General features: G+C 47.4%; 1 protein-coding gene across 2 annotated transcripts; it reads left to right on the top strand.

The window, feature by feature from the left end:
* Positions 1–18,178: 18,178 nt before the first annotated feature.
* LOC127299549 (transcription initiation factor IIE subunit beta-like) lies at positions 18,179–23,466 on the top strand. 2 transcript variants are annotated; one of them, XM_051329516.2, is made up of 5 exons: positions 18,179–18,307; positions 20,516–20,782; positions 21,438–21,569; positions 21,961–22,077; positions 22,889–23,466. In XM_051329516.2, the coding sequence occupies exons 2-5, from the start codon at positions 20,516–20,518 to the stop codon at positions 23,234–23,236; spliced, it is 864 nt and encodes a 287-aa protein (XP_051185476.1). In that variant the 5' UTR covers positions 18,179–18,307; the 3' UTR covers positions 23,237–23,466. The 2 variants fall into 2 exon arrangements, with proteins under 2 accessions (XP_051185476.1, XP_051185475.2); XM_051329515.2 differs by lacking the exon at positions 18,179–18,307 and adding an exon at positions 19,231–19,354.
* The last annotated feature ends 540 nt before the right edge of the window (positions 23,467–24,006 follow it).

The following is a 24,006-nucleotide window of genomic DNA, read 5'->3' as shown; positions in this document are numbered from 1 at the left end:
AGAGCGAGAGGTCGCAGTAGCTGAGTGGACTCGAGCTGCAGGCCCTTTAACCTGCAAATGGGTAAAGCCGCCAGGGCCTCCAAGAGGGTTCGACTTCGACGTGACGAAAACCGAGCAGATTTTCGACCTCTTACTCGCGGAGAAGCACATAAAGGTACCCGAAGGCCACAAGTTTCCTACGGTGCAAGAGCTGAACGGAAAGCCATACTGCAAGTGGCATAACACGTTCACCCACACCACCAACGACTGCAGGGTGTGGCGTCAGCAGATCCAAGTGGCGATAGAAAATGGGCGATTAATTTTTTAACCGCACGCCATGAAGGTCGACACACACCCCTTCCCGCCGTCAACATGGAGGAGTTAACCCCCCTTGGAGGGAGCCACCGTTATTTCTCACCCAACATCAGTATGGTAGAGCTTGGACACCGCTCTGAGAAGGACGGGGATGAGGACAGCTGCTCTCAGAGCAAGGACACTGAGGGGGCCGCTCCATGCGATCGGCTCCGTCAAGATGGCAAGCGCTACGTCACAGAGGGGGAAGTGAAGAACATAAGATACCAACGACCCCTCTCTGATCACCTCCTCAACAAGTATGTTGGTCGATATGACCAACGCCGGCGATACAACAACAATGATGAAAGAGGTCGTCTGACCAGAAACGACGAAAGGCATCACCGGTATAATCATGACAAGGAGCGACAGGAGCGCCATGGCAGGGAGCAGGACGATACGGACAGGCATTGGCATTGCCCCTTCTTCAGACACTGCTGGGATTCAGGAATGAGCCGATTACCAACAATCGGCAACTGCCCAGAATGCAACCGGAAGAAGAAGGAGACAGCCAACGTATCTGTGTTCGAGCGCTTAGGGCCTCTCCCACCGCAAAACCGACGGGCTGAGACCCCTCCGTTGGAAGATCTCGACGATTCGGAAGACGAAGGGGAATACGAAGAAGACAGGTGCCACCGTCCAAGGTGGTGCCCTGACGGTCTCAGCCATACGCAAAAACGCAGGGTTCAGCGATTGCGCGGTCTGGAGGAAGCCGAAAGGATGTACTTGCATACGCTGAGGAAGGCGCGGCCTGATCTGGCTGCGAAAGTCCAGAGGACCCTGGATGAGGAGGGGCTACCGCAAAGAAAAGAGTGGCGCCCCAAGCAAAAGAGAGCCGATGATGACACATCGGCTGGCACAAACATGGTGTTCATTCGTCCGGCGGGGTGTAGTGCTCCACGATTACACAGTGCACCCGACATGGATAACAGCAAGCACACCAACGTGCTAAAGTCAGAGATTGGGCTGGTTCTATCCGCCGACATGGACGAGTAGCAAGACTACGTCAATAAGCAACATGGCGAGGCCGATCCTTGCGATCGGCCCTCCGAAACTGATGAAGGGATATTACAAAACCTTCACCGAGCAAGCAACATGGAGGCCGATTCCAGCAATCGGCCAAAATTATCCTCACCATCCATTCTGCCTGGGATCAACGTTTGACCCAACAGGGACTACCTGAAGAGCCGATACCATCAATTCTCTTGACAGAATCGGCTCGGGGGGCACCTAGATGGATAAAACACTAAGTATGGAGGCCGATACACAAGTCGGCCTGAAATTTTTAAATTTTTCATAGCCGATGTGTGGCCATCGACTTTAGAATTGAGAAGCAGCCGATGCATGGCCATCGACTCAAGAAATACAATTGCCAACCAGAAGGTCAGCCCTAGTAAATTATGAAGAGAAGCCACAATAGAAGAACTCCTCAAGAGAGAGGTTTAACAGCTCAGATCTTCTCTTCAAGAACAGTGCTAAGGGCAGCTTGGGCGTCCAGATCAAGTTAAAGCTGGGTCGCATCAGATCCACCAAAGGAAGGGAGCCGATCTGACTCGCAAGGGCAAAGAGGCGCACTGAGGAAACTCGGGGGGCAGCACACCTTGAAGGCTCTCTGCAAGCCGATTTACGTGCAAATCGGCTGGTTCTGCATGATCAAGCCCAGGCTAGTTCGGCTAAGTCTCGCCTCGAGTAAGGCTCGGGGGGCAACAGGCCTGGTGGATGCTTTGTTTTTGCTCTGTTTAAAAGCCGATTGGGATATCAACGGCTGGTCCTTCATTGCAACCTTCTTCACAAATGATGATTATTGAAGAACGTTATTAGGTTTGGTTGGGAAAGTTCAAAGGTTTCCCTGAAGATACTGCATTTTCTGCCAAATTTAGAAAATCATCGGTTGGAGAAGGGAAGGGCGAATCTTGAAGGACCGATACGGTGCTATCGGCTCATTATGCATTGGCAAAGGGGACGAATCGGCAAGGTCAGTGGGAGAGGAAATCGGCAAATCAAATTGGGGAAAAGCTCTTCATTAATAAGAAAGATTTCTTACATAGTAGAACTGATTGCCCTCGAAAGGGGATACATTGCCCCGCCTACTTCTACGGATCCTATGCTAAGGGCCCTATCTACGGGCTGTTGCTGCCCTCGTCGTCGCCATCATCGCCGCTGTCGGCGCTGCTCCCGGCCGGCTCGTCGTCACTGCTCCAGCGGCCGCCGGCAGGACCTTCATTGTCCTCGTCTTCCTCGTCGTCGTCGTCGTCGCTGTCGAAGTCACTCAGATTTCCCGGCCAGGGGCAATGGCGCTTGGCCGGCGGCTCGTCGGGGGAGCTGTCGTCGTCGTCGTCCTCCTCTTCCTCCTCCTTCACCTCCTCGGAGGTGGCCCCATCCCAGGGGAAGTGATCATCCTCGCTTTCTTCCACCGCTTCTTTATCGGCAAGGAAGCGGAGATCGCTCTCCCCGTCAGTCAGGGACCTGTCGTCCTCTGACCAGATGGAGAAGTCATGGTCTGACTCCTCCCCGGCCGCAATGGCGCGGCGGATGTTGGCCGCGTGGACTTCTGCTGGGTTGTACTCCGGCGTCGGCTCGCGGGATGTGGAGGACTGGCTGGAAAGATCCGATGGAGCAGAGGAAGAAGAAGACATCGTGGCGCAGGAGGGCTTTTCGATATGCTAATGCGAAGAAGATGCAGAGGAGAACTGTTCGTAGCAGTTAAATAAAAGGGGACATAATAGAAATTCAATGCCACAGCAGTTTCCGAGGAAGTGGTGCCAAAACTGTCAAATCGTGCGGAGAAGTTGAGAAGGCAAGTTGTCATGATGAGGGACTCTGCGACGGTTCTGCTCTGCCACGACATGACCCTATGAGAGAAAAGCATAATGATTTTGGAAATGTCATTTCCAAAACCAGGGGGGCATGTGTTATCACCAGAATTTGACCAAGTCAGAGGTGGGCCGCGATCAAGATGGACGTGAAGATTGTACGTGGAAGAAATACGTGAATCGGCCTGGTTTACCAAGTTGGGCTGAACCGCCCGTGTATCTGTAACATATTAGATCGCATCTTAGTTTAGAAATTAGAGTTTATCTCGTGCACGGTTTAGTGCACGCCCACATTAGAAAGTCCCATGGACTATAAATATGTACCTAGGGTTTATGGAATAAACAACAACCAACGTTCAACACAAACCAATCTCGGCGCATCGCCAACTCCTTCGTCTCGAGGGTTCCTCCGGTAAGCATCATGCTGCCTAGATCGCATCTCGCGATCTAGGCAGCACAAGCCTGCCTAGTTGTTCATGCGTTGCTCGTACTGAAGCGTTTTTGATGGCGAGCAACGTAGTTATCGTAGACGCGTTAGGGTTAGCATCGTTCTTAGCATCATATGCTCGCGTAGTGCAACCCTTGCGCGTCTAGCCGTCCTTGTGCCTCATCATGGGTGCAGGGGCGGCACCCCGCTTGATCTTTATTTAGTAGATCTGATCCGTTATGGTCGATCCTTGATTCATCAAGGATTAGTTTAATATCTGCAATAGTTAGGCCTTACAAAGGGTTGGAGGATCCAGCGGCATGCAGGGTGTAGTTTGCTGCCCCTAGACAGGACGTTCCGAGGATCAACCTAGTGTTGGTTTTTAGGCCTTGTCTAGGGCTGGCTTACGTTTACCGTGCGTGAGCGCGAGGCCCAATCGTGAGTAGGATGATCCGATTATGCGGTGAAAACCCTAGATCGTCGTGGATCTCATACGCTTTATATTGATCAAGCAGGACCACCATATATTCGGCCACCTTGGACGAATCATGGGTGAATCGGCTCCCTGAGCCGATTCACAGGACAACCTGAGAGCCGATCGAGGCTCGTATTTAACGTGTACGTGTGTGCCCTGCAGGAAACTAAGCGAGGCATCATCCACACCTTCCTGACCAGGTATAGGTCAGGTGGCACGCCCTTGCGACCCAGCATCGGCGCGCGACCAGGAGGCTTTGCGGGCCGTCGCTCTGAGGGACTGGGGCCAGCCGCAGCCCTAGTCATTCCCGGCTCTACCGTGTTGGCCAGTCGCTGCCCGCCGGTGGGTTTCTGACGCCAACAAATTGTCACACTCATGTATATTTGAATTACAAATAATTTGATGTAGCCCAATATGAATTATATTGTACAAAACACACATTTTTCATTTTGTAATTCTTTTGTTTGAATCCCTTAGTCTATTTACTATTTATGTGCCCTTGGATTCTTAGTACTACTCAGTTTTGCCCTCAAGTACTGTCACAAATGCTCTGAGAAGCCCAAACTTATCCTGATTGGTTGAGCCGTTGTCACACGGATCGACTCCACGAACCGTTGATCCACTGATCTAACGGGCAGTATTCCCCTATCCGTCTCTTCGTGTCAACCTCTCTCTCTCTCTCTCTCTTCGTGGCCACCCATCTCTCTCTCTCTGTCGGTGGAGAATGCAATAACGGGTTTGCCACTTAATATAGTTTGGAATATAGTATTGGTATAAACATGAGGCATACATATTTGCGGATTTCGGTGATTGCATTATTTGTCACCCCTCTAACAATTATCAACTATCTTGAGCTGTCCTTTTCTTTTAGGGAATATAGTTTGGGATATAGTATTGGTATTTTGAAACGGCCTAAAAGTGGTATAATTTTGGTATAAACATGAGGCATACATATTTGTGGATTTCGGTGATTGCATTATTTGTCACCCCTCTAACAATTATCAACTATCTTGAGCTGTCCTTTTCTTTTAGGGAATATAGTTTGGGATATAGTATTGGTATTTTGAAACGGCCTAAAAGTGGTATAATTTTGGTATAAACATGAGGCATACATATTTGCGGATTTCGGTGATTGCATTATTTGTCACCCGTCTAACAATTATCAACTATCTTGAGCTGTCCTTTTCTTTTAGGGAATATAGTTTGGGATATGGTATTGGTATTTTGGAACGGCCTAAAAGTGGTTTAATTTTGGTATAAACGTGAGGCATACATATTTGTGGATTTCGGTGATTGCATTATTTGTCACCCCTCTAACAATTATCAACTATCTTGAGCTGTCCTTTTCTTTTAGGGAATATAGTTTGGGATATGGTATTGGTATTTTGGAAAGGCCTAAAAGTGGTATAATTTTGGTATAAACATGAGGCATACATATTTGCGGATTTCGGTGATTGCATTATTTGTCACCCCTCTAACAATTATCAACTATCTTTAGCTGTCCTTTTCTTTTAGGGAATATAGTTTGGGATATGGTATTGGTATTTTGGAAAGGCCTAAAAGTGGTATAATTTTGGTATAAACATGAGGCATACATATTTGCGGATTTCGGTGATTGCATTATTTGTCACCCCTCTAACAATTATCAACTATCTTTAGCTTTCCTTTTCTTTTAGGGAATATAGTTGGTAATTTCGGTGAATGCACACACTAACTTTGAAAACAACTACAAGTACATGTAACTGAATACTGGATTTGTAACAAGGTATCCCTTGTAACAACTTCTAGCGCCTGGTGAGCAATGATAAGAATCCGATTGTAATTATACAACAAAAAAAACAACCAACCATCAGATTAGCTTGCTTCTTCAACTCGATCAGCTGCCTTAACTGCTTGTTCATTTTCTTCAGTTCTCCCTTCACTTCCACCAGTTCTGCATTGGGAGCATTAGGCATAATCGGAAGGTCCCTAATCGGAACGGCTCCTCTCTCCGCCGCATTCTCTACAGCAAGTCCCCCCCCCCTCCCAAATTGCGCCCCCCAATAGCGCCAATTGATTACTGCAACTGAAGCCTCTGAACGTACACATCGATCCACTCGAAATGCCTGCATTTCTTCAAGATCTGAAAACAACAACGTGAACCCTAAATCCCAAATTCGAGGGAATAACAAGAAAATCGAGAGAAAATAGAGAAATTGGAGCGAGATCTAACCTTATCCCCCTCTCTATATGGCAAGCTCTCGCATGCAACGAACTCACGTCCACGGTTGCCGTTCTCGTCCGTCTTACAGATCGACCGCTTCAGAGGCTCCTGGCGTGGGCAGTCAGGGCATCTTGTCAAAGGCACGGGTCCATACTGCGGCCATGAAGAACGGGAGGTCGAAGAGAAACTAGACATCACCCGCGTGCCGGAGAAGGGCTGCCGCTGGCGGAGAAGAAGAACAATGGGGCGCGGAGAAAGAAAGGGGAAGCAATGGCACGGGCACGGGCGCGGGGCTAGCTCGGGCTCCCATTTTGCAACGGTCACCTGGGTAAGCTGTGGGTCCGGCGCGCTAACGTGGACAAGTTGTGGGTCCCAAGATGATCTGGATAGGTGGAGACGTGTCCACTGCGGGGCACCAACAGCGGCCCCACTTGCCAGCACCAACCAACGTCAACTAAATGGGATTCCTTCCGTCCGAGCTCCTTCTGCATTTCAGACAAACGCTTGGGTAAAACTGAGGAAAAACTAAGCAGCTGGGTAAAACTGGGTACAACTAAGGACCTGAGGGCACGAAAATAGAAATCCCTATTAAGTATCAATTTCCTCTCAAGAAAGGTATGGAACACTTCCCTAGAAAGAGAATGAAGTTGCCTTTTGATTCTATTATTAGAACAAATTATGATGTTGATGCTTCATCTCTTGATGTTACTTGACTTGCACTTTCTGCGCCTAGCTGAAAGGCGTTAAAGAAAAGCACTTCTTGGGAGATAACCCATGTTTTATTTTGTTACTGTATTGTTGAGTCTTGGAAGTTGTTTACTACTGTAGCAACCTCTCCTTATCATGTTTTTGTGCCAAGTAAAGTCTCTATGGTAAAGTTGATGCTAGATTTGGATTGCTGCGCAGAAACAGAATTGCTGTCTGTCACGAATTCACGCAGATCTCTCTGTAAAAAAATCAAAAAAATCCTAAAGTTTACGTGCGTGATCCTCAGATATGTACGCAACTTTCATTAGTTTTGAGTTTTTCCGTTTGAGCAAGTTAAGTGCCCATGCAAAATTCGTCTTTACGGACTGTTCAGTTTTGACAGATTCTGCCTTTTATTTCGCATTGCCGCTTTTGCTATGTTGAATGAGTTTCTTTGTTGCATTAACTTTCAGAAGCTTTGTGCAATGTCCAGAAGTGTTAAGAATGATTGTGTCACCTCTGAATGTGTGAATTTTTGATTATGCACTAACCCTCTAATGAGTTTGCTTGAAGTTTGGTGTGGAGGAAGTTTTCAAGGGTCAAGAGAAGAGGATGATATACTATGATAAAGAAGAGTGAAAGGTCTAAGCTTGGGGATGCCCCGGTGGTTCATCCCTGCATATTTTAAGAAGACTCAAGCATCTAAGCTTGGGGATGCCCAAGGCATCCCCTTCTTCATCGACAACTTATCAGGTCACTTCTAGTGAAACTATATTTTTATTCCATCACATCTTATGTTCTTTACTTGGAGCGTCGGTTTTCTTTTATTTTCATTTTGGTTTGAATAAATTTGGATCCCACCATCCTTATATTGGAGATATTACGCTCCGCTTTTTCATATGGAACACTTGTGTTCTTAATTATGCTTTAATGTTCATGGCGAAGGCTGAAATTGCTTCATTAAATTGCTATTTGGTTGGAATCAGAAAATGCTGCATATGGTTTGGAATAACTTGGCAATTGTTTGAGCTCTTATAGATCATGTTTAAGCTCTTGCATCATGTAGTTTAATCTATTAATGAAGAACTACCGTAGAGCTTGTTAAAATTTGGTTTGCATGATTGATCTCTCTAAGTCTAGATATTTTCTGGTAAAGTGTTTGAACAACAAGGAAGACAGTGTAGATTCTTATAATGCTTGCAATATGTTCTTGTGTAAGTTTTGCTGTACCTGTTCATACTTGTGTTTGCTTCAAACAACCTTGCTAGCCCAAACCTTGTACTGAGAGGAAATGCTTCTCGTGCATCCAAACACCTTGAGCCAAAACCCATGCCATTTGTGTCCACCATATCTACCTACTACATGGTATTTTTCTGCCATTCCAAAGTAAATTACTTGAGTGCTACCTTTAAAATTTCATTCCTTTATCTTTGCAATATATAGCTCATGGGACAAATAGCTTAAAAACTATTGTGGTGATGAATATGTAGTTATGTTTCTTAGTTCTTATAAGTTGCTTGTTGAGCGGTAACCATGTTTCTGGGGACGCCATCAACTTTTTACCTTTGTTGGATATCATGTGAGATGCTATGCATGTTCGTCTTGTCTGAAGTAAGTGCGATTTCATGATCAAATGGTTTGAGTATGCATGTGTTAGAGAAGAACATTGGGCCGCTAACTAAAGCCATGTATCATGGTGGAAGTTTCAGTTTGGACATACAACATCAATCTCTTATGAGAGTATTATCTGTGTTGAATGCTTAAGCATTAAAAGAGGAGTCCATTATCTGTTGTCTATGTTGTCCCGGTATGGATGTCTAAGTTGAGAATAATCAAAAGCGAGAAATCCAATGTGTGCTTTCTCCTTAGACCTTTGTACAGGCGGCATAGAGGTACCCCTTTGTGACACTTGGTTGAAACATATGTTATGCAATGATAATCCGTGTTATCCGAGCTGATTAGGACAAGGTGCGAGCACTATTAGTACTCTATGCATGAGACTTGCAACTTGTAGGAAGTATTATGCATAGCACATATGAATTATTACTACCGTTGACAAAATTGTTTCTATGTTTTCAAAACAAAAGCTCTAGCACAAAAATAGTAATCCATGCTTCCCTTTGCGAAGGGCCATTCTTTTACTTTATGTTGAGTCAGTCTACCCACTTATTTATATCTTAGAAGCAAACACTTGTGTTAACTGTGTGCATTGATTCTTACATGTTTACTTATTGCACTTGTTATATTACTCTATGTTGACAAATATCCATGAGATATACATGTTCCAAGTTGAAAGCAATTGCTGAAACTTAATCATCCTTTGTGTTGCTTCAATTCATTCTACTAAGAATTTATTGCTTATGAGTTAGTTCTTATGCAAGTCTTATTGATGCTTGTCTTGAAAGTACTATTCATGAAAAGTTTTGCTATATGATTCATTTGTTTAGTCATTATCTTTTGTTAGCAATCTTTTGCTTCAGATCACTCCATTCATCTCATATGCTTTACAATAATGCTGATCAAGGTTATGTTGGTAGCATGTCACTTCAGAAATTATTTGTGTTATCGTTTACCTACTCGAGGGCGAGTAGGAACTAAGCTTGGGGATGCTTGATACGTCTCAAACGTATCTATAATTTCTTATGTTCCATGCTACTTTTATGACAATACTTGCATGTTTTATACATACTTTACAGCATTATTATACATTTTCCGGCACTAACCTATTAACAAGATGCCGAAGTGCTAGTTGCTGTTTTCTGCTGTTTTTGGTTTCAGAAATCCTACAAAGGAAATATTCTCGGAATTGGACGAAATCAACGCCCAGGGTCCTATTTTTCCACGAAGCTTCCAGAAGACCGAAGGGATAACGAAGTGGGGCGACGAGGCGCCGCCACCATAGGGCCGCACGGCCAGAGGGGGCCCTGCGCCGCCCTATGGTGTGGGCCCCTCGCGCCGCCTCCTGACCTACCCTTCCGCCTACTTAAAGCCTTCGTCGCGAATACCCCTGTACCAAGAGCCACAATACGGGATCCGATGAATATAGAATACTATGTCAAGTTGATTATTGATCTATCATATATGTGTTGTTTATGTTCTTGCATGCTCTCCGTTGCTAGTAGAGGCTCTGGCCAAGTTGATACTTGTAACTCCAAGAGGGAGTATTTATGCTCGATAGTGGGTTCATGCCTCCATTTAACTGGACAAAGGATGAAAGTTCTAAGATTGTGGATGTGCTGCTGCTACTAGGGATAAAACATCGATGCTTTGTCTAAGGATATTTGTGTTGATTACATTACACACCATACTTAATGCAATTATCTGTTGTTTACAACTTAATACTGGAGGGGGTGCGGATGCTAACCCGAAGGTGGATTATTTAGGCATAGATGCATGCTGGATAGCGGTCTATGTACTTTGTCGTAATGCCCTGATTAAATCTCATAGTAATCATCGTTGATATGTATTGAATCTTTATTTGTCAATTGCCCACCTGTAATTTGTTCACCCAGCATGCTAGTTATCTTATTGGAGAGACACCACTAGTGAACTGTGGACCCCGGTCCATTCTTTTACATCTGAATACAATCTACTGCAATCATTGTTCTTACTGTTCTTTGCAAACAAACATCATCTTCCAGTCGATACGCTTAATCCTTTGTTTTCAGCAAGCCGGTGAGATTGACAACCTCACTGTTACGTTGGGGCAAAGTATCTTGATTGTGTTGTGCAGGTTCCACGTTGGCGCCGGTTTCACTGGTGTTGCGTCGCACTACACTCCTCCACCAACAACCTTCACGTGTTTCTTGGCTCCTACTGGTTCGATAACCTTGGTTTCTTTCTGAGGGAAAACTTGCTGCTGTGCGCATCACACCTTCCTCTTGGGGTTCCCAACGGACGTGTACATCACGCGCATCACCGGCAGAGAGATCCGGAAGAGATTCTTCGGTTGACATTTTTCTAAGTGTCGAAGTGGGCTAAAAACAAGTTTCCCTGAATCTACTCCTTCCCGAGGATCTACGAAGGAAAGGAAAACGAAAAGAAAAGGGGGGATAAATACTCTACCGCGCTAGTAACGAACGGAAAACAGTAAGAGAATGCAAGATATGATAGACTAACCAGAGGGCGATGGCGAAGACTTGGAGGCCCGACGGAGTCAACAACTCGCCGGAGTTGAGAGAGGAGACGGACGATGGCGACGAGCGGAGAAGAAGAGGAAGCCGTGCTGCTCCTCAAAGCTGGAGACGAAGATTGCGGGTGCGGGGCTTGACGAAGGTCGACGAGCGAGCTCCGCGGGGCCTTCGCGCGAGAATTCGCTAGAGAGCACGGGCTCGACGGCGGACGGCGGCGAGAGGATCTCAAACGGCAACGGGCGCAACTGCTCTAGAAATGGGGGCGAATGCGAGGTGGGTGACGGAAGGGAACCGTCACGCCCCTTTATACCAAAGGGTTCGCAGGCCGGGTCGCAGGCAGACCCGTTCCACTTTCCTTGTGGGCTGCAACGTGGCGCAGCGGTACACGCGCAGCTGGCGAGGTGCCACACGAGGCTCACAGAGATCCGGTGCGGCCGCGCGGATCCGGTGCGGCGCATTAATTGCGTGCGCGGGAGTCGAAACGATTTGACCACTGACACTGGCGCGCCAGACACAGTGCGCATGTCTCTGTCGTGCGAAGTTCCCGAGATATTCTCGACTTCGCCGAGGAGACTTTAATAGCGAAGCTACCGGAAAAAGATACCGGATGGTTTAGTTGAGAATGATACGATGGTCTAAGTCCGGCAAAGAAGCCGGAAGAGTTTAAATGGAAACCGGAAGAACTAATCCGGTACGTTTGGAATAAGAACCTGGCATGGTCCGTCAGACATAGTCTGCCGGACTATACCAGCTTCGTGGACTAATGTCGGGAGAATGGCCCCCGGTAGGCCAAAGCATGGCAAATTTGCCATGTTTCTCTTAAGTTACCGGATTGGAGGTCAATCCGGATGGTTTTGTAAAGCTGGCAAGAGCCAAGTAAAAACCTACCGGTATCCCAGGAGGATTATATCGGAGCTCGGTAAACATGAGAGTACCGGAGTGCCGGTATGAATTTCACTGTAGCCTATCGTCACTCTGGTCAAAGATTCTCTCCACGACTAGAGGACAAGGATGAGCTAAGCAAAGTAACTTTAATCGAAGCCCTGACGCCAAAGGACCAACATGACGTTAAAGGTTCCGGAGGAGGTCATCACCCCCTGATTAAAGTCAAGACCGGAGTCATCCGGACCAAAGAAGCTTTATAAAGTAGATTACATCACACTAGATGCCATTAGGGTTCCTTCCCTTGTAAGCCACCCTCTCCCCTATATAAGGAAGGGGGCACACCCCTGCGCGGGGAGATAGATTAGACGATCCATTAGACAGAGAAACCCTAGTTTATAGTGCTTGTACTGTTCATCTTCAACCTCTGGTCAAGGCCTAGTTCATCAAGAAAGATACCGGTTTCCACCCAAAATCCTTCCCTGTGTTAACCAAACCCTCACCCTAATCCTCTAGCGCACATTCGGCCCCAACTTAAGCCATCCCATGGCATCTGTCTGTTCACCACGACGACAACCGCATTCCTGAGCATCACTGGGTTAGCTCGGCCATTCTACATCTCGATGGTCATGCCGCGCTGTGGTTTCAGTCATTCAAGCGCCGAATTCGGTTGATTGGATGGGATGTTTTTGTTCAAGCACTAGTTGAGGAATTCGGACATGATGAATTTGATGGTCAGATGTCCAAATTGATGCAACTCAGACAGACCGATACAGTTGCAGAGTATAGGCTGGCATTTGAAGAGTGTATGTACCACCTGATCTCTGTCGATGACAGTCTCAGCGCTCGCTGGTTCGTGTCACAGTTCATTTTTGGGCTCCGCGATGACATTCGGTGTGCAGTTCGTCTGCAAGCCCCAAAGAGCATCACTCGTGCTGCAGCTCTCGCTCGCATACATGAAGAGGAAGCAGAGCATCACAGACCCAAGCCCAGACCGGCTGCGCCAACCAAACATCCACCAACAGCAGGTCCTGGCAATACCACACAGCGCCAAGAGTGGCCCGAAAAGCAAGGCATTGATGATTTCAACAGAGAACGTCAGCTGCGTGATTTTCTCTGCGCTAACAATCTATGTTTTAATGTGGTGACAAATACTCTAAGGAATATCAGTGCAAACGCTCGGGAGAACTTCTAACAATTGAAGTTGGTGAGTTTGGGCAGGTTTTGTCAGATGAGGCAGTGTTGGCACTGGAGTTATTAACTGAAGTCACCAATGGTACAGAAGCTTCAGCATGCTGTCATATTTCTATGGCTGCCTTAGCTGGCACCACTTCACCTGAGACAGTTCAGCTCAGGGCCCTTGTTGGCAATCAGGTGATGATCCTTCTTGTCGATTCTGGCAGCACTACTACATTTGTAACCAAGTCATTCGCTCTTCGAGCTGGTTGCATAGTTTCACTGGCACTAGCGGTACCTGTCAAGCTTGCCAATGGGCAGATGTTAGTTTCTAATGAGCAAGTTACAGGGTTACAATGGTGGACTCAAGGCCACACATTCAACACTGATATGCGCATATTGGACATGGGAGCTTATGATGTGGTGTTAGGAATGGATTGGTTAAAGAGTTGTGGTAAAATGACTTGTGAATGGACGCTAAAAACCCTTGAATTCCAACATGGGGGCAAGCAAATTCTGTTACAAGGTATGATGGAGAAGTCTCTTACTACTGTCACTGAATTATCTGTTGATCAACTTCAGAAATGGATGGCAGGGAATGAAGTATGGGCTATGGCTGTGTTAGACCCCTTGTCAGGTTCAGACACCGTAAGCACAGTTGCAGTAGCACCAGATCTACAGTCTTTGCTGAATGACTATGATGATGTGTTCTCTGAACCCAACACTCTTCCTCCGCAGCGAGCCTTGGATCATGCAATAACCTTGGAAGCCGATGGTAGACCGATCAACTCCCGACCATATCGTTATTCTCCATTACAAAAAGACGAGATAGAACGACAAGTTCACAAGATGCTAGCTGCAGGCTTGATCTCACCCAACATGAGCCCTTTTGCTTCTCCTATTCTGTTGGTCATGAAGAAGGACGGAGCATGGCGATTCTGTATCGACTATCGTCGACTCAATGAGCTCACCATCAAAAACAAATTTCCCCTTCCAATCGTGGATGAGCTTTTGGATGAATTGGCCGGCACAAAGTATTTTTCCAAGTTGGACCTGCGTGCAGGTTATCATCAGATCCGAATGAGGCCAACAGATGAAGAAAATACCGCTTTCAAAACTCACCACGATAATTTTAAGTTTCGAGTCATGCCATTTGGCCTCACGAACGCCCCAGCCACGTTTCAGTGCATTACGAATGAGGTGTTCACTCCTTTTTTGAGGAATTTTGTCATCGTTTTCTTAGATGACATTCTCATTTACAGTCCTTCATGGGAGGATCATTTGAAACATATCAAGCTTGTGTTGGAAAATTAAGGGAAAGCCAGTTTTATGCCAAGATATCCAAGTGCAGCTTTGGCCAAACCAGCATACAATACTTGGGGCATATCATCTCGGATCAAGGTGTAGCAACTGATCCTGACAAGACAGCTGTCATGGAACAATGGCCATTACCAACTACAGTTACTGAACTTCGTGGTTTCTTGGGCCTGACAGGGTATTACCGTAAATTCGTGCAAAATTACAGCATCATCACTAAACCCTTGACTCAATTGCTGACTAAGAAGGGTTTTCAATGGACACATGAAGCTACAACAACTTTCAATCAGTTGAAGACAACAATGATCAGTACACCTGTTTTAGCCTTACCTGATTTTGGGCTGCCTTTCACGATCGAGACTGATGCCTGTGACTCAGGTGTGGGTGCAGTGTTGATGCAAAGAGGCCACCCAATTGCCTACATGAGCAAAGCCTTGGGGATTATGAACAACAAGCTTTCCATTTATGAGAAAGAATTTTTGGCGGTTATTATGGCAATTGACAAATGGAGGCAATATCTGCAAATTCGGTCATTTACTATCTTGACAGATCATAAAGCCTTGTCAATCTGTGTGATCAGCAACTGACTTCGGATTTGCAAAGGAAAGCTATGGCAAAATTGGTGGGTTTGCAATTTACCATCAAATACAAGAAAGGCATTGATAATGGTGCAGCAGACTCTTTGTCTCGAGTGGGCCACGTCCTCGAGGCACAAACAATTTCTTCTTGCAAACCGGACCGGGTTCAAGAGATTTTGAACTCATATGCAATAGATGCTAACGCCTCAACTATTCTTCAAGAATTGGCAGTCCACTCTCCGTCGGATAAAGGCTATGCCCTGCATAAAGGCTTAATCTATTACAAGGATAGGATTTTCATTGGCGAGAACCTTGCCCTACAGACCAAGATCATTGCATATTTACATGATAGTGATGTGGGTGTGCACTCGGGGATTCAAGCAACATACAAGCGTATCAAACAGTTGTATTTTTGGACTGGTTTGAAATTGGCAGTAAAGAATTTCGTGAAACAGTGCCTGTCAGCAAGCAAAACACACTCATACCAAACCGGCTGGATTACTACAACCTCTACCTCCTCCAACGAAACCATGGGCAGAAATCACCATGGATTTCATTGAGGGTTACCTCTGTCAGAAAATGCAAACACTATTCTTGTTCTGGTGGATCGCTTGACAAAATACGCCCATTTCTTACCATTGAAGCATCCGTATACAGCTGCCTCTGTGTCAAAAGTGTTCATTGATCAGATTGTCCGTCTCCATGGTGTTCCTCTGACCATAATTTCAGACCGCGACAATATTTTCACCAGCCATTTCTGGAGAGAGTTGTTGAAAGCCTTGGACACGCAACTGCACTACAGTACTGCCTATCATCCACAGACTGACGGTCAAAGCGAACTCGTCAATCAGTGTCTGGAGAAGTACCTGAGGTGTGTCGTCCAGGACAATCCGAAGCATTGGAGGAAATGGATTGCAATGGCGGAGTTCTGGTACAATTCAAGTTTTCACACTGCTCTTGGTTGTACCCCCTTCAAGGCCCTGTACCGCGTCGAGCCCAATTTCGGTGCTATGCCTAACTTGGTGGTCACTGATTCTTCTCCGGTGGCGGAATCAGCTCTGGAATATCAAGCTCACACGGAATTGATTCGTGCCTAGCTGATGCGTGCTCAGCAAAGGATGAAGACATATTCTGACAAGAATCGAACTGAGAGAGAATTCTCTGTGGGGGAGCAGGTGTTATTGAAGTTACAGTCCGTGGTCAATCGACCTTACCCCAAACTATTTTACAAGTATTTTGGGCCGTATCAAATCGTGGATAGAATTGGAGCTGTTGCATATAAACTGGAGTTGCCAACTTCCGCCCAGGTGCATCTAGTTTTTCATGTTTCTCAGTTAAAACCTTTTACTGCCAACTATTCTCCTGTCTACAGTGCTCTGCCTTCGGTGCCGGACTTGATGGCTACCACACCAGTTCTAGTGGCCATTCTACAGCGCCGACTTGTGCGCAAGGGCAACGCAACAACAGCACAAGTGCTGATCCGTTGGGCGCATATGCCGGAGGAGTGTGCGACTTGGGAAGACTACTACGTTCTCAAGCACCGCTATCCTGATGCGGCACTCTGGGACGAGGAACAAGACCTGGCTTCGGGATGAGTGTCACACCTACGGATACGACGGGATCGCCTACGGTGGACAAGGAGGTCCAGGATGAGCTGGACGTGGAGGTTTCAGTGGTGGACCCGCGGGCCCCACTTGTATGTGTGTTGCGTGGCTGTTAAGGGGAGTCCCCTGTGTACTATGGATGCCTGTGGAATAAGGGCATCTCCAGCGCGGGCACCCAAACGCAAAAAACGGACGTCGGATGGGTCCGTTTAGGTAAAACCTGCTCCCAACGGGCGGACCCAAATTAAAAACGGACAGCTGTGGTGTCCTGCGCGACCCAAAGCTGGCTCAAATTTGGGAGACTTTTGGGGCGAGCCGGACGAACGAGGACGTCCATTGTATCCGCGTATGTCCGCGTCCTGGCCCATCTAGCAGTGACTCAAAATAGGCCCCCACCCTTCTCTCTCCCCTGTCTTCCTCTGATTGCTTTTTCCCATGGAAACCTCCATCCCTCCTCGCCGGACTGGATCCCGTGTAACCAAGATCCGCCGCCACCCTCGCCTGGAGGCTCCTGCCGCCGCCATCTCCTTTTTTTTTCAGCCTCATTGAAGTCGCCGAGGCGAACGAGCGCCGCCGGCCTCGACGCCGCCGAGCAAGACGGCGGCGGAGCTCGCAGAGACGGAGCTTGGGGACGGAGCTCGCCGTGGTCGGCCGCAAAGACTCGTGCCGCCGGCCGCGCCGCGCCACGACGCCGCCGCCCCGCTCTGCCCTCCTCCCCGCGCGGATGGGGCGTGCACGCGGCGAGGAACGGGCCGCGCCTCCATGCGGTCGGCCACGTCGGCCACGGGCGGGCGGGCACGGCGTGCATGGGCGGGCATAGGCGTGCATGGGCGGGCATAGGCGTGCATGGGCGGGGGCAGGCACGGGCGGGGGCGGGGCGGCGCCGGCCGCGTCAGCCACGGGCGGGGGCAGGCACGGGCGTGCACGGGCGGGGGTGGGGCGGCGCCGGCCGCGTCGGCCGCGAGCTTGCACAAGCGCGGGCGGGGCGGCGGGCACGGCCGACCACCCACGGGCACGGGCGGGGCGGCGCCGGTCGCGTCGGAGCACGTGCGGAGGCGGAGGTCGCCGGGCGCAGCGACCCGTCGGACGCGTGGCGACCGGGCGGGGCATGGCGGGGGCGGAGGTCGCCGGGGCGCGGCTGCCGGGGACTCGGCGAGCGCGGGCGGGGGCACGGGCGAGGTGGAGGTCGCCGGGGCCGGCGGGGCGGCGGGCACCGGGACCGGGCGGGGCACGGGCGGGACGGAGGTCGCCGGGGCCGGGCGGGGTGGACTCGCCGGGGCTGGTTCATGTCAACTAGTACTAGTATGTAGTGGAGAAGAGAAACAGTGATTTGAGTCTCACTGTGCGTTGGGCAACAAAAAATGCCACATACGTCCTCGTCTGTCCTCGTCTATCCGCGTCTCCGGAGGCCGACCCAGACAGCCAAAATCGGACGCGAAAACATGTCCGTTTGGGTCGTTGGGTTGGAGATGCCCTAAACGAAAAGAAACTGAAACTCTCATCCTCTGTTGCTTCCCTCATCCCCTCTAGCTGCTCTCCCAATCCTAAAGCCCCAATTTCCTCTCCAATTCAGTCGCTGTGGTGATCCCCAATTATAGGGACACCACAAACTCCCTCGACCCGCGCCCGGCCGGAGGCCATCGCAGCTCGCCGGCTGCCAGTGCCCTCTCCCTCTCCCTCCGGTATGCACTCTCGTCCCCCCTTTTTTCCCGTTGTTGGCTGGGGCGGCAGGTCGTCGGATCTCCCGGCGGCGGCGCGCGGCCTGGACAGGGGCCGACGCGGAGGCAGGGGCTCGGGGCGGCCTCGAGTTGGGCGGCGCCCGGCCTGGAGAGGGGAGGACGAGGGGGAGTGCTGGGGCGGCTGGGGGCGCGGGATCTCCCGGCGGCGGCGCACGGCCTGGACAGGGGCCGCCGCGGAGGGAGGGGCTCGGGGCGCCGCACGGCTTGGACAGGGGCCGACGCGGAGGGAGGGGCTCGGGGCGGCCTCGAGTTGGGCGGCGCACGGCCTGGAGAGGGGAGGACGAGGGGGATTGCTGGTGGCTGGCGGCGTGCAGGGCGGCCTGCACGGGAAAGGAAGGGGATTTGCTAGTATCCATTTTTTGATATATAGAGTTTGATGTATGTAGAAATTGCTACAGAATTGGGGAGGTGTTGTGGTCTGATATATAGAGATTGCCTGTGTGTTCATTGTTTGCAGATGGATGGTGACCAAAGTTTCTTGGACACAGTTGGTTTTGGTTACTCACCAAGGTTCATGAAAGCGTTAAGCGTAATTGGTGCGGTGGCCTTCCGCTTAGTGCTTCAGCGTGCACAAGCGGCACTTTTTTCCTCTTTGTTCCGCTTTTCTCTGCTTAAGCGCTTATGCAATCGATGCGGAAGGCCTCCGCAATGTGCTTTAGCGCGCGTAAGCAACACTTTTTTCCGCTTTCCTTAACCTTGTTACTCACAAACACAACCTGAAAGTCCAATTGGAGAGCAAGCAACCCCATCAACTCAATATCAAGCAACACCATCAACATAAACAATTACCACGTGTCTGTATATATGAATCTGAGCAACACAAAAATGTCTCCCAGCGAGCTACCAGCCACTGAGCAGAGGGGAAAAATTAGGCGTCCGTCTCTCTCCCTTCGCCCAAGGAACCCTAGCCCCCCAGGGAATCGGCGGCCGCCGGAAGGTCGCCCAAAGGCGCGTCGAGCGAGCCGGATCGGTCCCGCCGTCGCGGATCCAGTATGGGTTACCTACTCTGAGATCCCTCCATTTCTCGATTTGATACGATTTGGTTGCTTTCCTGCCCGAGATCATGATTTTTTGGTCTCGTAGACGGAAATCAAGATCGGATAATTATGGACGGGATTTGATCCGATTTGGTTGCTTTCCTGCCCGAGATCATGATTTTTTGGTCTCGTAGACGGAAATCAAGATCGGATAATTATGGATGGGATTCAGTAGAGTTCTATAGGGACCAAACCGTGTTGGAACGAGCGGAGTGGTCGGTCCCCTCCGATGGCTAGGTTTCTGTGCTGAAAGAATGAAACCGTGGAGTTGCGTTCTACTAGGATACATGACTGTCATGCTATAGGTTATGTCTGATGCTACATAAAAGTAGCAATAGCAGGGTCGTATGCTAACTAACGATGGTGATTAGGAACACCTTAAAACTTGTACATACTATAACCTAATCTATGAAACATAGTTTCTCAAATCTGAAATGAATGTGGCAGGACCGTGGCCGGATAGCCTTGTTTTTCAAGTCTGTGTTGCATTTCTATTGTTCATTCTGTCTTAAATTGTAATTTACGCATTGCCTGCTCATTTTTGTGTTGCTCAGATTCATATATACAGACACGTGATAATTGTTTATGTTGTTCGATTTGATCCGATTTGATTGCTCTCCTGCCTGAGATCATGATTTTTGGTCTCGTAGACGGAACTCATGATCTGGATCGGAGAATTTTGGACGGGATTTAGTCGGATCCTATAGACCAAACCGTTTTGGAACGAGCGGAGTGGTCGGTCCCCTTCGATGGCTATGTTGCTGTGCTGAACGAATGAAACCGTGGAGTTCCTCTGCGATACATGAATGTCATATGCCCTGGGTTACGTCTGATGCTACATATAAGTAACAATAGCAGGGTGGTAGGGTAACTAACGATGGTGTCTATCTATGAACATAGTCTTTCAATTCTGAAATGAACGTGGCAAGACTATGGCCAGTTCAACATGCTTTTCTTGTCTGGTGCATTTCTATTGTCTTAAATTGGGTCTTAAATTGAAATTTGCGCATTGCTTGTTCTTTTTATTTCGCTCAGGCCATACAGATACTTGGTAATTATGTATATTGTTGTCTGCCATATAACTAATCAAGTAGTATTACAATCTCCTGTCCAGATGGCTCTGAATGAGCGCCTCAGCAAATTTAAGCAGCAGCAGGAGAGGTGCCAGACTACTCTATCCAGCATTGCTGCAACCCAGGCTTCAACTTCGAAGCTGCAAATTTCTTCGAGGTCTCGGCCAGTGAATGCTCCGTTGGCTCCAGCAAAACAGACACCGGCTATTAAATTCTCAAATGATACAGAAAGGCTTCAGCACATCAATTCTATTAGGAAGTCTCCCGTTGGAGCACAGATCAAATTAGTAATTGAGCTTCTTTACAAGGTAATTTGCCACAAGTTCAACTTGATGAGATTGCCTTGTCTTCCATAGTTTTTTTTTTCTTTTGCTGCTTTAGCCTTGTAACATAGTTTGTGTAACTGATTGCGCAAAGCAAGCTGTTAATTACTCCCTCTGTTCCATATTAGTTGCTGCTGATTTAATACAAAGTTGTACTAAATCAGTGACAACTAATGTGGAATGGAGGGAGTATTTGACGAGGTCATTCTTTGGTTACATTTGACCGTTATGTATGATGTCTTTCATTTTGAAAAAAAAATACTGCTTGAATTATTTCTTTGGATAATGATGAAACGATCTGAGCAGTGATGTACTATGATTTTGCTGTTCCTTTTTTTGTGTGTGTGTCAAATAGAAGATAATATACTGGCACTGTGGTAGAGTTAATTATATAAGGGCTCTCCAGCACAGTTATCAGATGCTAGCTGTCCTTAGGCAAAAATAACAATTTTTCTCTGGACTGAAAATGGTTTTGCACCTAACTTTGCACACTCTAGTCGAGCAATATTTCAACTTACTGGCACAAAATGACAGCCTTCGTGGTATGGTAAGAACAGAAAATGACTTTTTCCAACTTTTATTCTGGAATTCATGTTATAGTGTGCCCTCTCTGAAATAATTGTGTTTTCTGAACTTGCAGACAAGACAAGCTTATACGGCAGAGCAAATAAACGATGCAACGTATGTTGCAATTAATAGTAACAAGGCCGTCTTTGACAGCCTGAGGAACAATCTCAAAGTACAATTTGATGGGAAGCGTTTCTCGTACAAGGTATATGCATTGAGTATCATATTGTCATTTTGTTAACCATGTCAACAAATTAATACCTCGATAAACAAACTGTAATATATTCATGGAGAAGACACCAAATTTGTTAATCCCTTGCAAAACTGCATTCTCTCTCACTGAACACTCAAGGAGCACAGACACACTTGATGATGCCTAGCACACAGTCCCTTTAAGTTGTCAGCCCAATCTTGCAACAGCTTAAACTGTAACGAATATTGTATGATTCATCTTGTGGGCAAGTAAATCTTCATGACGAGATCCCTTTTCACTAATGAAGTTTCCCTTAATATGCTCTAGAGTTTGGTAGTCCTCACAATCGCTCACCTCACTCATTTTTAGGATGCATATTGACCTGGTATTTGTACTTATGCAGTCCAAGCATGATTTGAATGGAAAAGATCAACTGCTTTATTTGATTAGAAAGTATCCTGAGGGTCTTCCTGTTGTGGAGGTCAAGGATGCGTATCCAACTGTATTGGAAGACTTACAGGTGATACTGTTATTCTTTGCTTAAGATTTGAGAAGCCTGGTGTGTTTTCAAGTATTTTGCAAGTTGTTGCATCAAGTTTGATGGCAGAAATAATTGAATCTGTTTAGACTTAGAAATTACAGTGGTCTTGTTTTCCAAGGTTTGGGCTGAAACCTTGCTTCTATATGCATATTATGTACAAGTATGGTTACTGGGGCTTCCACTGTTTATGTTCTTAAATTCTTCTTACCCGATTATATTGAATGCTATATAAATGTGGATTGCAGGTTAGACTAGTGTTTGTTTGCCATGAAAATACTGTGGAACTCTGCACAATCTTAGTTAGTGGCTATTGGAGTATTACAACTGCTGGTCAGTTCACCGCTTGTAAAAAATGGAAGTTGGTGAAACACATAATTTCATGTTTGATTATCTTGAACCAGTGGAGAATATACAGAGGTAGAGGTATCTCGTGGCTGTTGAATTATCTTACTGGAAAACAGCGTTTCCTAGTAATGAAACACAATAATAGGGAATCGATTAAATCACTGGTGGTTCATTGTAGTGGTCTTTCTTCTATGTAACAAATAGAGCAGCAAAGCATGACAGGGCAGTTCCAATATATATTGGACCTAGGCAGATGGTTTACTGTTCAATAAATAGCATTGTTGTTTCGTTATGGATTGTATATGCCCAAATGCCCAATGTATTGCAGTGTGTATTTCTGGATTTAGTATTTTGTTGCATCATCATCAGATGTAAAGGTATTAGGAAAGCAGAAATTCAGCCCAGAAATCTGACACACAGCTAAAGTCTCAATTTCTGTTTACAGTCTCTGAAAGCCTCTGGTGACATCTGGTGGCTGTCAAGCATGGACTCCCAGGAAGACATTGCGTACCCGAATGATCCTAAATCAAAGATCAAGGTTGATGCTGATTTGAAGCAACTGTACCGGGAAATAGAGCTGCCGCGGGACATGATAGACATTGAGAAGGAGCTCCTGAAGAACGGCCACAAGCCAGCAACCGACACAACCAAGCGGCGTGCGGCAGCGCAGATCAATGGCCAGCCAAAGAAGCCGAAGGCCAAGAAGAAGCAGAAACAGATCACTAAAAGGACCAAGCTCACAAATGCACATATGCCTGAGCTGTTTGACCTGCCTGGAGGGAGAAACACATAAAGCTTTCGGGGAATTTCAACGTTTGAGAGCTCACAATAATATCATTTTACATATACAAGCCATTCTGGTTTTTCTGTGTCCCATGAGTATCGGCTTGAACGAGTTGCTGTATTCTCAGACACTCGAAAACCAAGCCGGATGCTAATTTATGTTATAATGTTATTTATACTCAGTTGGTTGCTCCTGTAAAAACTGAACCGAGATGAATAACAGCATTCACATACTATCCTTATTTTTGTTGTCCTGGGCTTTGAGCTGCTACTCCAAATATAAATTCTTTGCACTGTCCTGAACTCCTGATATTTTTTTGAGGCGTGCCTGGGTGGGCGTCGGATTTGCCTCTGAAGTCTGAACACATACACCATTTCTCTGAACATACACAACTTGGGGCAGCTATCCCGTGTCAGAGTGAAGTTGTATTTTGCTCCTTTTCACGGCCATGAATTGGTGGAAACACCTAACTCATATTCAGTCACAGCATTTTGTTATGCTTCTCCTGTTCATATATGAACTGGGATGTAAAATCTCTAAAGAGTTCTAAGCTCCCAGTATTCCGACGCGCTGTGGTTGATTCGCACGTCGTTATCGTTGGGCCAACTGTGCAGGGTCGGTTTGTTTGGGACGTGGCGTTCAATCGTGGCCTTGTGGAGACTGGAGAGTCGGTTCATCCTAAGAAAAAGCGTGGGATACGATCAAGGTCGCCCTCGAAGCATCGATGATCTCCTATCCCTCTGCCCCCGCATCTCCAGTCCGGACCCGCGTCGCTCCTC

Source organism: Lolium perenne, chromosome 5, assembly GCF_019359855.2.
Source record: "Lolium perenne isolate Kyuss_39 chromosome 5, Kyuss_2.0, whole genome shotgun sequence".
In the NCBI taxonomy this organism is placed as follows: Eukaryota; Viridiplantae; Streptophyta; class Magnoliopsida; order Poales; family Poaceae; genus Lolium; species Lolium perenne.
Note: the sequence above shows the minus strand (reverse complement) of the source record. Positions and strands in the feature narration are given on the sequence as shown.

Bases quoted from the DNA above. Each gene is read 5' to 3' on its own strand.
- LOC127299549 (XM_051329516.2), top strand. From the start codon at position 20,516: ATGGCTCTGAATGAGCGCCTCAGCAAATTTAAGCAGCAGCAGGAGAGG. The intron at 20,783-21,437 runs GTAATTTGCCAC...CTGAACTTGCAG, and splicing joins TAATTGAGCTTCTTTACAAG to ACAAGACAAGCTTATACGGC. The intron at 22,078-22,888 runs GTGATACTGTTA...TTCTGTTTACAG, and splicing joins CTGTATTGGAAGACTTACAG to TCTCTGAAAGCCTCTGGTGA.